The sequence below is a fragment of the Balaenoptera borealis genome (genome assembly GCF_965194805.1).
Source record: "Balaenoptera borealis genome assembly, chromosome: 20".
Classification (NCBI taxonomy): Eukaryota; Metazoa; Chordata; class Mammalia; order Artiodactyla; family Balaenopteridae; genus Balaenoptera; species Balaenoptera borealis.
In genome coordinates this window covers 46,583,723-46,596,319 of record NC_138879.1, presented here as the reverse complement: position 1 = coordinate 46,596,319, position 12,597 = coordinate 46,583,723, and the positions used below count along the sequence as shown (strand labels likewise).

Here is a 12,597-nt window from a genome sequence, read left to right as displayed (position 1 = left end):
TGCTGTCCAATATGGTACCCACTAGCCAAATGTGGCAATGGAGTACTTGAAATGTGACTGTTGTGACCAAAATTTTAGATTTAATATAATTTAAATTTAAACAGCTACAGGTAACTAGTGGCTACATATTGGATATGCATTTCTAAGCCCTTGATTATGTGAATCTTATGTTTTATGGAGGCTAGGTCCTATTTATGAAAAAAATATACTTCTCTTTTTGGGAGGAGATATGGGGATATATGTATATGTATAGCTGATTCACTTTGTTATAAAGCAGAAACTAACACACCATTGTAAAGCAATTATACTCCAATAAACATGTTAAAAAATATATATATACACTTCTCTTTTTATATACTATCTGAACATGCGTGTAGAATTACTATAAAATAAAAATAAACTTGAACTAAACGTTTTTTAATTAAAAAACTGTAAATCCCTAGTTATTCATTCAATTAGGACAGGTTTGGCTAACAACACAATATGCAATACTGCAATCCTCTACTTCCAGAGAGTTAAAATGATCCCACAATCACAAATCATGAACAGTATCTTTCTTCTACATATTCCATATGCCACATCTCACCTGGCTTCACGAAAGCTGCATGTAGGTACTTCCTCCTCACCAACTGCTTGATTTAATAGGTGCCTATAAAATCCACTGAGATCGCTCTGCTTGGTTACATCCAAACATGCTAAGAGAATGAAAGCAAAAGTGAGAATAATATATTCAAAAAGGCAAAATGCAGTTCAGTTTCACAGGCATAGAGTATGTAACACAGCGTATGAACTAGTTTCCAGATCTATATAGCCTTCAGGCCAAATTCGGCCTGCTGCCTGCTTTTGTAAATAGATTTTTATTGGAATGTAGCTCTGTCTATTTACTATCTGGTCCTGAGTGGTGCTCTAGATGAACACATAGTACATGCTTAGACCAAGCCTTATACTTTTGGTTTTCTTCCACTTAAAGTTGATAAGCATTTGCCAATTAAGCTATTTGTAAGTACACATTTTACTTAGACCTTGAGAAACGACCAGGAGTAGAAAGCAATGAAGTAAAGCTCTAAGGTATTCTTTGGCCTCTGCACATCTTTGTTCTTTCTTGAATTAATGTTATTCTTTTTGTAAATGCCCAGTTAATGCTTGGGCAATGTTACTCTAGTTTTCTCATCCCAGGAAACATAACTAGGATTTCAATCTCCGTTTATACTGCTTTTGACAAATGCCATGCTTTCCATGCCTTGTAATCGATGTTTTTACATTTGAAATCATTTTCTAAGGCAATGACTTGTGATAATCATAGTTTTAAGCAACAAAGTGAGATGTAATTGAAAAGTTCAGTAGAAGTAATAGTTACTAAGAGTGCAACTGTGTTTTTAGTTAAAATCTCCTGTTTTATAATATACATAACATCATATATCTTGTACCCTGTATTCATATACATAAATTATGACAACATTATAATCTAAAAGTTCAGTGACGAGCAAGTGGCTAACCACAGGGCAGAACTCTCCTGTTTGTTTCCTTCTACTCCTCTCCCTCTTCCATTTCACCTTCAAGTGCAGCAGCCCTCTTTTCTCTTTCTTCCTCTTCAGCTCTCTCTTGCAGTTTTTTCTTATAAGCAGATGTTACAAATGCCTCTTTATCATCAAATTCTCCCTTTTCCATTTCTCGTTCTCTTTGTATTTTCTTTTCCATTCTTTTTTCCTGTTCCTTTTTTCTAATCTCAACTGCTTTTAGTAAGTTGTGAATGTACTTGGGCTAGGGGGAAAAAAGTAAGATTATTTAGGAAAGAGTCAAAGGTAATTAACTGCTAATATTCTATTTTTATCATGAATTTATTACTATAGAAATTCATTAAGATAGAAATCCAAATAAATAGGACTGTCAACTTCTCAAAATTCAATATAAATTTACTAGCAAGATAATAAAATTCTTTTCAATAGAAATTTAAGTATAAAAACAAAAAATTATTCAAAATGGCATTTTTAAAAAATCTCAAACTAAATAGGTCATTTTCCCACTGTTTTTCTCTCCCTTTTTACAAAATGGTATTGTCTTACTTCTTCAACAGATACGTGAATAGGAAGGCTTCTAATTTTTCACATTAGTTGAAATACAATCATTTAAAATAGCAGCTTTAATATCATTTTACAGCACCACTTTATCTGTAGATACTGTAAGATGTAAAGATCCTTAAATACCAGTCTGTGCTTTGTGAAAGAATAAGAGTGATAGAAAATTTGAACTTATTTCAATCTCCACACCCTAACTTGTTTTTTCAAACTAAAAATACGACCATGTTACACACAGATGATTCAGTTACCAGCTAGGAAGCAATAAAAAATTATAAGACACCAAACATGAACAGGAGAAGAAGCAGTACAAAGACTTCCTTAGGAAAAACTTTCAAAAAATAATCTGCAAAAGTTTTAAAGCAAAAAAACAAAATTTATAAAATTGTTAGATAATTCTCTTGCTCCTGTTAGGATACGAAATATATAGTTTCCTAGGTTCTCAACCAAATCCATACTATCTGGAACTAGGGGCTCTTCACACTTCAAATACCTAAAAGCTGTTTCTCAGATCATTCTCATGTTGAAATAAGCGTAAGATACAAAATGCAGGTCAAGGTCAAAGAAACTTTGTATTTTCAGCTACAAACCTTTCGGTCTTTTCCCAAAAGCAATTTTGGATTACTTTCTTCCTTTTTTTTCTGCATTTCATCATAAATACTGTCATATTCATATACAGTAGAATCTTCTGCAAGGGCTTTCTGGATTTCCAGTTTGGTCTTTAAAGAAAACATTGAACATGTTTCAAAAATATGAGCCAACTAATAGATACTACAAAAAGTCTAAGTAATTCTTTTGAGACAGGATCATAAATCAGAAATATATCATAAAAATTGTATCAATCACATTTTAAACTTAAAGCACTTAGAACAGAACCTGACAGAGAGTTAAGTGTTCAGTAAACATTATTATCTATTCACTTGTACATAAACAGAATTATCTACAAAAGGACCAGGGTATGACTTAGAAACACCTAACCTTAATTTTGAGATGCCTATATTACATATTAAACTTTCCTATCATTTTTACTTGTGTTACCAAATAAAATGTTCAAGTTTCAAATGGTAGGAAATAATTTTTTTTTTTTGGTAATTGAAAAATACTTTATTTTTAGAGATGTCACCTTCAGAATTTAAAATAAGCAGTATATTCACTACAGAAATTACAATACAGGTAGTTAAAAAAAATTTGTCTGTGATATGTTTTTCATAAAAATATTTTAATAGGGACTTCCCTACTGGCACAGTGGTTAAGAATCCGCCTGCCAATGCAGGGAACACAGGTTCAATCCCTGGTCCAGGAAGATCCCACATGCCACGGAGCAACTAAGCCCGTGTGCCACAACTACTGAGCCTGCACTCTAGAGCCTGTGCACCACAACTACTGAAGTCCACACGCCCTAGAGCCCACGCGCCACAACTACTGAGCCCACGTGCCTCAACTACTGAAGCCCGCACACTCTAGGGCTCACGTGCCACAACTACGGAGCCCGCGTGCTGCTACTACTGAAGCCCACGCCTAGAGCCCGTGCTCTGCAACAAGAGAAGCCACCACAGTGAGAAGCCTATGCATTGCAACAAAGAGTAGCCCCCACTTGCCGCAACTAGAGAAAGCCCGTGCACAGCAATGAAAAAGACCCAACGCAGCCAAAAAAAATTTAATAATAATAATAATTATAAGGAAATATTTATTTTCATTGAAGTATAACTTACATTATGATTTGACATTTGTATACATTGTGAAATGATCACCACAGTAACTCTAGTTACCATCTGTCACTATACAAAGTTACCAAAAATTTTCCCCTCGTGATAAAAACTTCTAAGATTTACTTCCTTAGCAATTTTCAAATCTGCATACAATATTACTGACTATAGTCACCATGCTGTACATTACATCGCCATGACTTATTTACTTTATAACTTGAATTTTGTATTTTTTTCTCTTTTTTAAATACATTTATTTATTTATTTTTGGCTGCGTTGGGTCCTTGTTGCTGCGCAGGCTTTCTCTAGTTGCAGCGAGTGGGGGCCACTCCCCGCTGCAGTGCACAGGCTTCTCACTGCGGTGGCTTCTCCCGTTGCGGAGCATGGGCTCCAGGTGCGTGGGCCTCAGCAGTTGTGGCTCGCGGGCTCCAGAGCACAAGCCCAGTAGTTGTGATGCATGGGCTTAGCTGCTCTGTGGCATGTGGGATCTTCCTGGACCAGGGCTCGAACCCATGTCCCCTGCATTGGCAGGCGGACTCCCAACCACTGCACCACCAGGGAAGCCCCGAATTTTGTATTTCTTGATCCCCTTCATTGATTTCACCAACCCCCCCATCCCCCTCCCCTCTGGCAACCATAAATCTTTTCTCTATGAGTTTTGTTTTGTTTGATCATTTTGTTTTTTAGAGTCCACATATAAGTGAAATCATATGGTATTTGTCTTTCTCTGACTTATTTCACTTATTAGCACGATATCCTCAAGGTCCATCCATGTTGTTGCAAATGGCAAGATTTCTTTTTTTTTTAATGGCTGAGTAATATTCCATTTGTGTGGCATGGAATACTTTATCCATTCACCCGTCAATGGACCCTTAGGTTGTTACCATATCCTGGCCATTATAAATAATGCTGCAATGAACACAGGGGTGCATGTATCTTTTTGAATTAATATTTTCATTTTCTTTGGATAAATACACAGAGGTGGAATTGCTGGATCATATGGTAGCTCTATTTTTAATTTTTGAGGACCCTCGACACCATCTTCCAAACTGGCTGTACCAATTTACATTCCCACCAACAGTGCATGAGGGTTCCCTTTTCTCCACATCTTTGCCAACACCTGTTATATGTTGTCTTTTTGGTAAGTCATTCTGACAGGTGTGATGTGATATCTCATTGTGGTTTTGATTATTATTTCCCTGATGATTAGTGCTGTTGAACATCTTTTCAAGTGCCTGTTGGCCATCTGTATGTCTTCTCTGGAAAAATGTCTACTTAGATCCTCTGCCCAATTTTTTTTCTTAAATTAATTTTTATTGGAGTATAGTTGATTTACATTGCGTTAGTTTCTGCTATACAGCAAAGTTTATCAGCTATACATGTATCTGCCCATTTTTAATTGGATTGTTTTTTGTTTTTGAGCTGTATGAGTTCTTTATGTATTTTGGATATCAACCCTTTATCAGATATATGACTTGCAAGCATCTTCTCATGTTCAGTAGGATGCCTTTTTATTTTGTTGATGGTTTCCTTCACTGTGCAGAGCTTTTTAGTTCGACGTAGTTCCATTTGTTTATTTTTGCTTTTGTGCTCATTGCCTTTGGAGTCAGATCAAAAAAATATCACCAAGAATGATGTCAAGAAACTTACCACCTATGTTTTCTTCTGGAAGTTTTATGGTTTCAGGTCTTACATTCAAGTCTTTAATCAATTTTGAGTTAATTTTTGTGCATGCTGTACACTAGTGGTCCAGTTTCATTCTGTCACATGTGGCTGTCCAGTGTTCCCAATACTATGTGTTGAAGAGACTGTCCTTTCCCCATTGTACATTCTTCCCTCCTTTATCATAAATTGATTGACTATATATGCATGGGTTTATTTATGGGCTCTCTATTCTGTCCCATGACCTATGTGTCTGTTTTTATGCCAATACCATATTGTTTTGATTACTATAGCTTTGCAATATAGTTTGAAATCAGGGAGTGTGACACCTCTTGTTTTGTTGTTCTTTCTCCAGATTGCTTTGGCTAGTCGAAATCTTCATGGTTCCACACAAATTTTAGGATGGATTGTTCCATTTCTATGAAAAATGCCCTTGGAATTTTGAAAGGGAATGCACTAAATCAGTACACTGCTTTGGGTAATATGAACATTTAATCAAAATTAAGTCTTCCAATTCATGAGCATGGAATCTTTCCATTTATTTTTGTCTTCTTCAATTTCTTTCATCAATGTTTTATGGTTTGCCATGTACAGGTCTTTCACTTCCTTGGCTAAATTTATTCCTAGAATTTTATTCTCTTTGCTGCAACTGTAAATGAGATTGTTTTCATAATTTTTATTTTTGATAGTTCATTGATAGTATATAAAAACAACAGATTTCTGTATATTAATTTTGTATCCTGCAACTTTACTGAACTCATTTATTAATTCTAACAGTTTTTTTTGGCAGAGTCTTTATAGTTTTCCATATATAAAATCATGTTATTTGCAAATATTAATAGTTTTACTTCTTCCTTTCCAATTTGGATGACTTTTATTTCTTTTTCTTGCCTAACTGCTGTGGCTAGGACTTCCAATACTATGTTGAATAGAAGTGGCAAGAGTGGGCATCCTTGTCTTCTTCCTGATTTTAAGGGAAAAGGTTTCAGCTTTTCACCATTAAGTATGATGCTAGTGGTTGGCTTGTCATATATGGACTTTACTATGTTGAGGTATGCTCCATGCATATCCACTTTGTTGAGAGTTTTCATCATAAATGTAATGTTGCATTTCAACAAATGCTTTTTCTGCATCTATTGAGATAATCATTGATTTCTGTCCTTCATTTTATTAATGTGGTGTATTACATTGATTTGTGGGTGTTAAACTATCCTGATATCCTTGGAATAAATCCCACTTGATTATGACATATGCTCCTTTTAATGTATTATTGAATTTAGTTTGCTAATATTCTGTTGAGGATTTTTGCATCTATGTTTATCAGGGATATTGGTCCATAATTTTCTTTTCTTGTGGGGTCCTTGACTGGTTTTGGTATCAGAATAATGCTGCTCCATAAAATAAGTTTGGAAGAGTTCCCTCCTCTTTTTTTAAAAATTTTATTATGCAGTCTCTGCAGAGACTGTCAAAAATTGCCAGTGCCGACAATATTTCAAGTCATCATGGAAAGGTATGGGGAAAAGTTTTCAATTAGCAATAATCACACCTCGGATAAACCTCATTGGCTGTGATACTGCCACTGTACAAGGCCCCCCTCTTCTGTTTTCTAGAAGAGTTTGAGAAGGATTGGTATTAAATCTTCTTTAAATATTTGGTAGAATTCACCAGTGAAGCCTGGTCCTGGACTTTTGTTTCTTGGGAGTTGATTACTGGTTGAACTCCTTACTAGTAATCAGTCTATTCAGATTTTCTATTTTCCCATGATTCAGTCTTGGAAGATTGTATGTTTCTAGGAATTTATCCATTTCTTCTAGGTTGTCCAATTTGTTGGCATATAATTATTCATTTTCTCTTAAGATTCTCTGTATTTCTTTGGTATCAGTTGTAATTTCTCCTCTTTCATTTCTGATTTTATTTATTTGAGCCCTTTTTCTTAGTGAGCCTAACTAAAGGTCTGTCAATTTTATCTCTTCAAAGAACCAGCTCTTCAGTTCACTGATCTTTTCTATTGTCTTTTTAGTGCCTACTTTTTTTTTTTTAATAAATTTTTATTATTTATTTATTTATTTATTTATGGCTGTGTTGGGTCTTCATTGCTGCACGTAGGCTTTCTCTAGTTGCGGTGAGCGGGGGCTACTCTTCGTTGCAGTGCGTGGGCTTCTCATTGCGGTGGCTTCTCTTGTTGCGGAGCATGGGCTCTAGGCACGCGGGCTTCAATAGTTGTGGCTCACGGGCTCTAGAGCGCAGGGTCAGTAGTTGTGGCGCACGGGCTCAGTTGCTCCGCAGCATGTGGGATCTTCCTGGACCAGGGCTCAAACCCGTGTCCCCTGCATTGGCAGGTGGATTCTTAACCACTGCACCACCAGGAAAGTCCCTTAGTGCCTATTTCTGCTCTAATTTTTACTATTGCCTTCCTTCCGCTAACTTTGGGCTTCATTTGTTCTTTTCTAGTTCTTTTAGATTTCAGATTTTTGTTTCTTGAGGCAGGCCTGTATTGCTTTAAACACCCATCTCAGAACTGTTTTTGCTGTATCCCACAGATTTTGGTATGCTGTATTTCCACTGTCTTTTGTCTCAAGGTATTTTTTATTTCTCCTTTGATATCTTCATTGCCCTATTGGTTGCTCAGTAGCATGTTGTTTAATCTCCACATATTTGTGATTTTTTTCCAGTTTTCTCCTTATAATTTCTAGTTTCATACCACTGTGGTTGGAATGATGCTTGATATGATTTCAATCTTTTTAAATTGATTAAGACTTGTGTTGTGGCCTAGCATATGTTCTATCCTAGAGAATGGTCCATGAGCACTTGGGAAGAATGTGTATTCTGTTGCTTTTGGATGGAATATTCTGTACCTATCTATTAAGTCCATCCAGTCTAATGTGTCATTTAAGGCCAATGTTTCCTTATTGATTTTCTGTTTGGATGATCTACCCATTGATATAAGTGGGGTACTAAAGTCCCCTGCTATTATTGTATTGCTGTCAATTTCTCCCTTTAGGTCTGTTAATGTTTGCTTTATATATTTTGGTGCTCCTATGTTGGGTGCACAAAAATGTACAAGTGTTATATCTTTTGTTGGACTGATCCCTATATCATTATGCAATGCCCATCTTTGTCTTTTATTAAAGTCTCTGTTTTAAAGTATATTTTGTCTGATATTACTATCCCCACCTTTCTTTTAGTTTCCATTTGCATGAAATATCTTTTCCCATCCCTTCACTTTCAGTCTGTGTGTCCCTACATCTGAGGTAAGTCTCTTGTATACAGTATATAGATGAGTCTTGTTTTTTTACCCATTCAGCCATTCTACGTCTTTTGATTGGAGAATTTGGTCCATTTACCTTTAAAGTAATTATTGATATGTATGTACTTATTGCCATCTTGCTAATTGTTTTCTGGCTGTTTGTAGGTCCTCTCTGGGGAAATACTTTAATGTTCCTCCTCCTGCTTTCAGGCCATCAAAATCTTATCTAGAGTTTCAGGCCAGCTCACCCCCTACCTCTTAAACGAGGCCATCTCTGAGGGCTTTTACCCGCAATGAGGTCTTTCTTTTGAAGTCTGATGGCACATTCTGTACTGCAATATATAGTTCCTAAGAATACTCCTGATGTTATTACTTTCTAATTATTTCACAAATCTTGGCCTCTTGTCCCAACTTGTAAGTTCCTGAGGTACAAAGAGTACACATTTTAACTTCTTCTTGAATTGGTACATTGCCTAATGCAATGTGGAACATAAAAGTGATCCTTTTAAGTGATAGGGTGATAGTATAAATTATTCAAAGAACTGACCTGATATTCTCAGGTTTTTACATGTCAACAATTAGACTGGAATGATGTACATGCCAAATTAAAAACTTCTTTTCTGGAATATTGCTTAAGATATTAAAAAATAATTATTTTTTTAAACATTTCAACATTTACTTTAACCTCAGAGCAACAATGATTCTCCTGCCTACATGGTGAATTAGCACTGCTACTCCTTCTCCAAAACCAACCTGGAAAACTCAGACGAGGAAAACATGGAATCCAAGAAATCATCACCATCACACCAACAAAAAGCAAGGGAAACAGGACACTAAATTGTTTTAAATTGATAACTTGCTTTTTTGTACATTTGGAGAGCGGCAAGAGGGCATGTGTGTAGATATAGGGTACTGTTAATTAACCTAAGTCCCAAAATATATAAAGTAAAAACTGAACAGAAATCTAAGGAAAAACAGACAAGTCCAAAACTATAATAGGGGATTTTAACATATGCCTCTCAGTAATTAAGAGACCAAAAAAATTAGAATGAATATATATGGATTCACACAACTGGCCAAAAAAAACCATTTAGAATATTTTTTCAATCATCAAAGGAATATTTATTCAAAACTACTGGACCACACAGTTAATCTCAACACATTTTTTAAAGACATGAAACAATACAATGCATCATCCTGGAACACAAAGAAATCATGTTAAAAATCAATAACAAAAAGGAAACAAAAAACCCCTATATGTTTAAAAATTAAGTTCTAAATAACCCACAGATCAAAGAAGAAATCGTAACAGAAATTAGAAAATATTTTGAACTGAATAAGAAGTACTACTTACCAAAAATTTGTGAGATAAGCACAGCTATACCAGTGCTTAGAGGAAAATGTATAGCTTTAAACACATTAGAAAAGAGAAAGGGCTTTTGAAAACAGCTATGCACTCATTTCAAAAGTAAGAAAAATAACAAAATAAACCCAAAGAAAGCAGAATGTAGAAAACACTAATTTGTCAGGACAGAAAGTAATGAAGTAGAAACAAACTTATCCCACTAAATCTTGGGACTGTCAGACTTTTATATCTTTTTCAATCTGGATAATTACAGTGGAAGAAAAGGAAAATCACAGGCCAATCTCACCGATGATTAAAGAAAAAAAAAAACTCCTTAACACTTAAAACAAATATCCTTAATGAAATTTTAGTAAACCAAATGCAATGGAACATAAAAAGAATACTCTATACCTATGTTGTGTTTATATCATTTACGTGAAGTGATCATTACTGATTTTCTAAAGTTAAATTGATCTTTACTGGTATGAATATAGTTCAGTCATGACTTTCAAAAAATAAAACACAACAACAAACAAAACCTCAAACCAAGACCAGAAAAGAACTTCCTTAGCTTGAAAACAGATATCTACCAAAGACCTACAGGAAATATTATTTTAATGATGACATATTAAAAGTTTTTCCAGTGAAATAGGGAATAAGATAATAACGTTGACAACATCAGTTCTGTGCACCTGATGGCCAGATAAAAAAACTGATGGGAGAGGAGAAGAGGGGAGAAAAGGGAAGGGGAGAAAAGAAAATAAAAGAAAAAAAAAAAAGAGAAAAGAAAAGAAGGACTTCCCTGGTGGCACAGTGGTTGGGAGTCCGCCTGCTGATGCAGGGGACATGGGTTCGAGCCCTGGTCCAGGAGGATCCCACATGCCGCGGAGCAACTAAGCCCATGCGCCACAACTACTGAGCCTGTGCGCCACAACTGCTACTGAGGTGTGCCACGGCTACTGAGGCCCACGCTCCCGGAGCCTGTGCTCCACGATGGGAGAGGCTACTGCAGTGATAGGCCTGCGCATTGCGGTGGGGGGTGCCCTCGTTTGCTGCAGCTGGAGAAAGCCTGTGCACAGCAGCGGAGACCCAACGCAGCCAAAAATAAATAAATAAAAAATAAAAAAAAATTAAAAAAAGGAAAGAAAAGAAAAGAACAAAGGTCTAACAGATAAAGTACCCATTTCTAAGAGTATTTTCTCTTAGATTTAGTAAATGCAATCAAGGTGGTATTCTTCATGATAAAAGTTAGTTTGAGATTAAAGCAGAAGACAAGAGTTGAATCATTCTAGTGGGGAAAATAAGGTGAAAGGTAGTATAGCAGCAGCAGGCAGGTGAGAGGTAGAAGAGCTGTAGCAGCATCCCCAATTTCCAGGCAAATTATGAAAAAGTCCCACTATCAGAAAAAGTGGATTTGAACAAGCCAGAGTTAAGAATAAAATTAGATTTGGGACTTATGCTTTAAGTGAATAAGAAAAGGCAACACAGGGACTTCCCTGGTGGCACAGTGGTTGGGACTCCATGCTCCCAGTGCAGGGGGTGGCGCTGGTTCGATCCCTGGTCAGGGAGCTAGATCCCACATGCATGTTGCAACTAAGGAGCCGGGTCAATCAAATTAATTAATTAATTAAAAAAAAAAAAGGCAGCAAAAAATGTGAAAAGAACACTAGAAAACAAGATACCTACATGACTTGGAGAAGTCACCAGACTCTCTAGAACTAATTCTCTCATCCATATAGTAAAGAAACTGAACTTGATGGTCTCTCTAAAATTCTGAGCTCTAAAATTCTAATTCAAAGCACTCCAACACTTATGCTAAAGAATCAAAGTTTTTAATGTTATGTGTATATTAAATCATTTTGAGGCTGCTAAGTTACATGTTATATCTCATATGACACTAAGATATTATCTTAAAGTAACTAAAAACATAATTCTGTGCCCATTCCCCAAGGAGGCAGTAAAACACAGTGGCTAAAAGCTTGGGCTCTGCAATTTCACTGCCTGGGTTTGAACACAACTTGACCATTTACTAACTACGAGATCTCATCAAAGTCACATAAATCTTTTTTGCCTTCATTTCCTCAACTACAAAATAGAGATTATAAGAGCAATTATCCTAAAATAGGACTGCTGTAAGAATTAAAGATAACTCTTAGAAAGGAGTTGCTATAATGTCTGGCTCATAGAAAGTGCTTAACAAATTTATCCTTATGCAGGATTCTAGATACACAAGGGAAAAACAGGTGCCAAAAATTAAAGAAAATGTGGAGGAAAAGGAATTAAAATTGAAAAGAAAGGTACTTTGCCATTGTTTAATTTCATTATTTTCTACTGCAGCTATATCTAAAATACACTGGTACAGTAGGAGAAAAATTACTAAACCTCCAGGCCTAGTTCTGTAATGAGCTGCGTGATCATGAGGGGTAACATCCTTTTGAAGTTTCAAACTTCTTTATCAGGCCCATGGGCAGGTTTGTGAGAATTTTAAAAAGATAATGTATGTATAAAAGTACTTGGAAATACTATACAGTGTACATAAATATAAGGTGCTAGCAAGTCTAC

General features: G+C 35.8%; 1 protein-coding gene across 3 annotated transcripts in view; it reads right to left on the bottom strand.

Moving 5' to 3' along the window:
* The window catches only part of NSRP1 (nuclear speckle splicing regulatory protein 1), a 73,115-nt gene that overhangs the window by 15,545 nt on the left and 44,973 nt on the right, over window positions 1–12,597 (bottom strand). For all 3 annotated transcript variants that reach the window (XM_082371862.1, XM_082371864.1, XM_082371863.1), the window contains 3 exons: window positions 2,666–2,794; window positions 1,554–1,761; window positions 587–695 (listed from right to left, as the gene is read on the bottom strand). In XM_082371862.1, coding sequence (XP_082227988.1) covers window positions 587–695; window positions 1,554–1,761; window positions 2,666–2,794 — 446 coding nt within the window. The remainder of the gene's footprint in view (window positions 1–586; window positions 696–1,553; window positions 1,762–2,665; window positions 2,795–12,597) is intronic.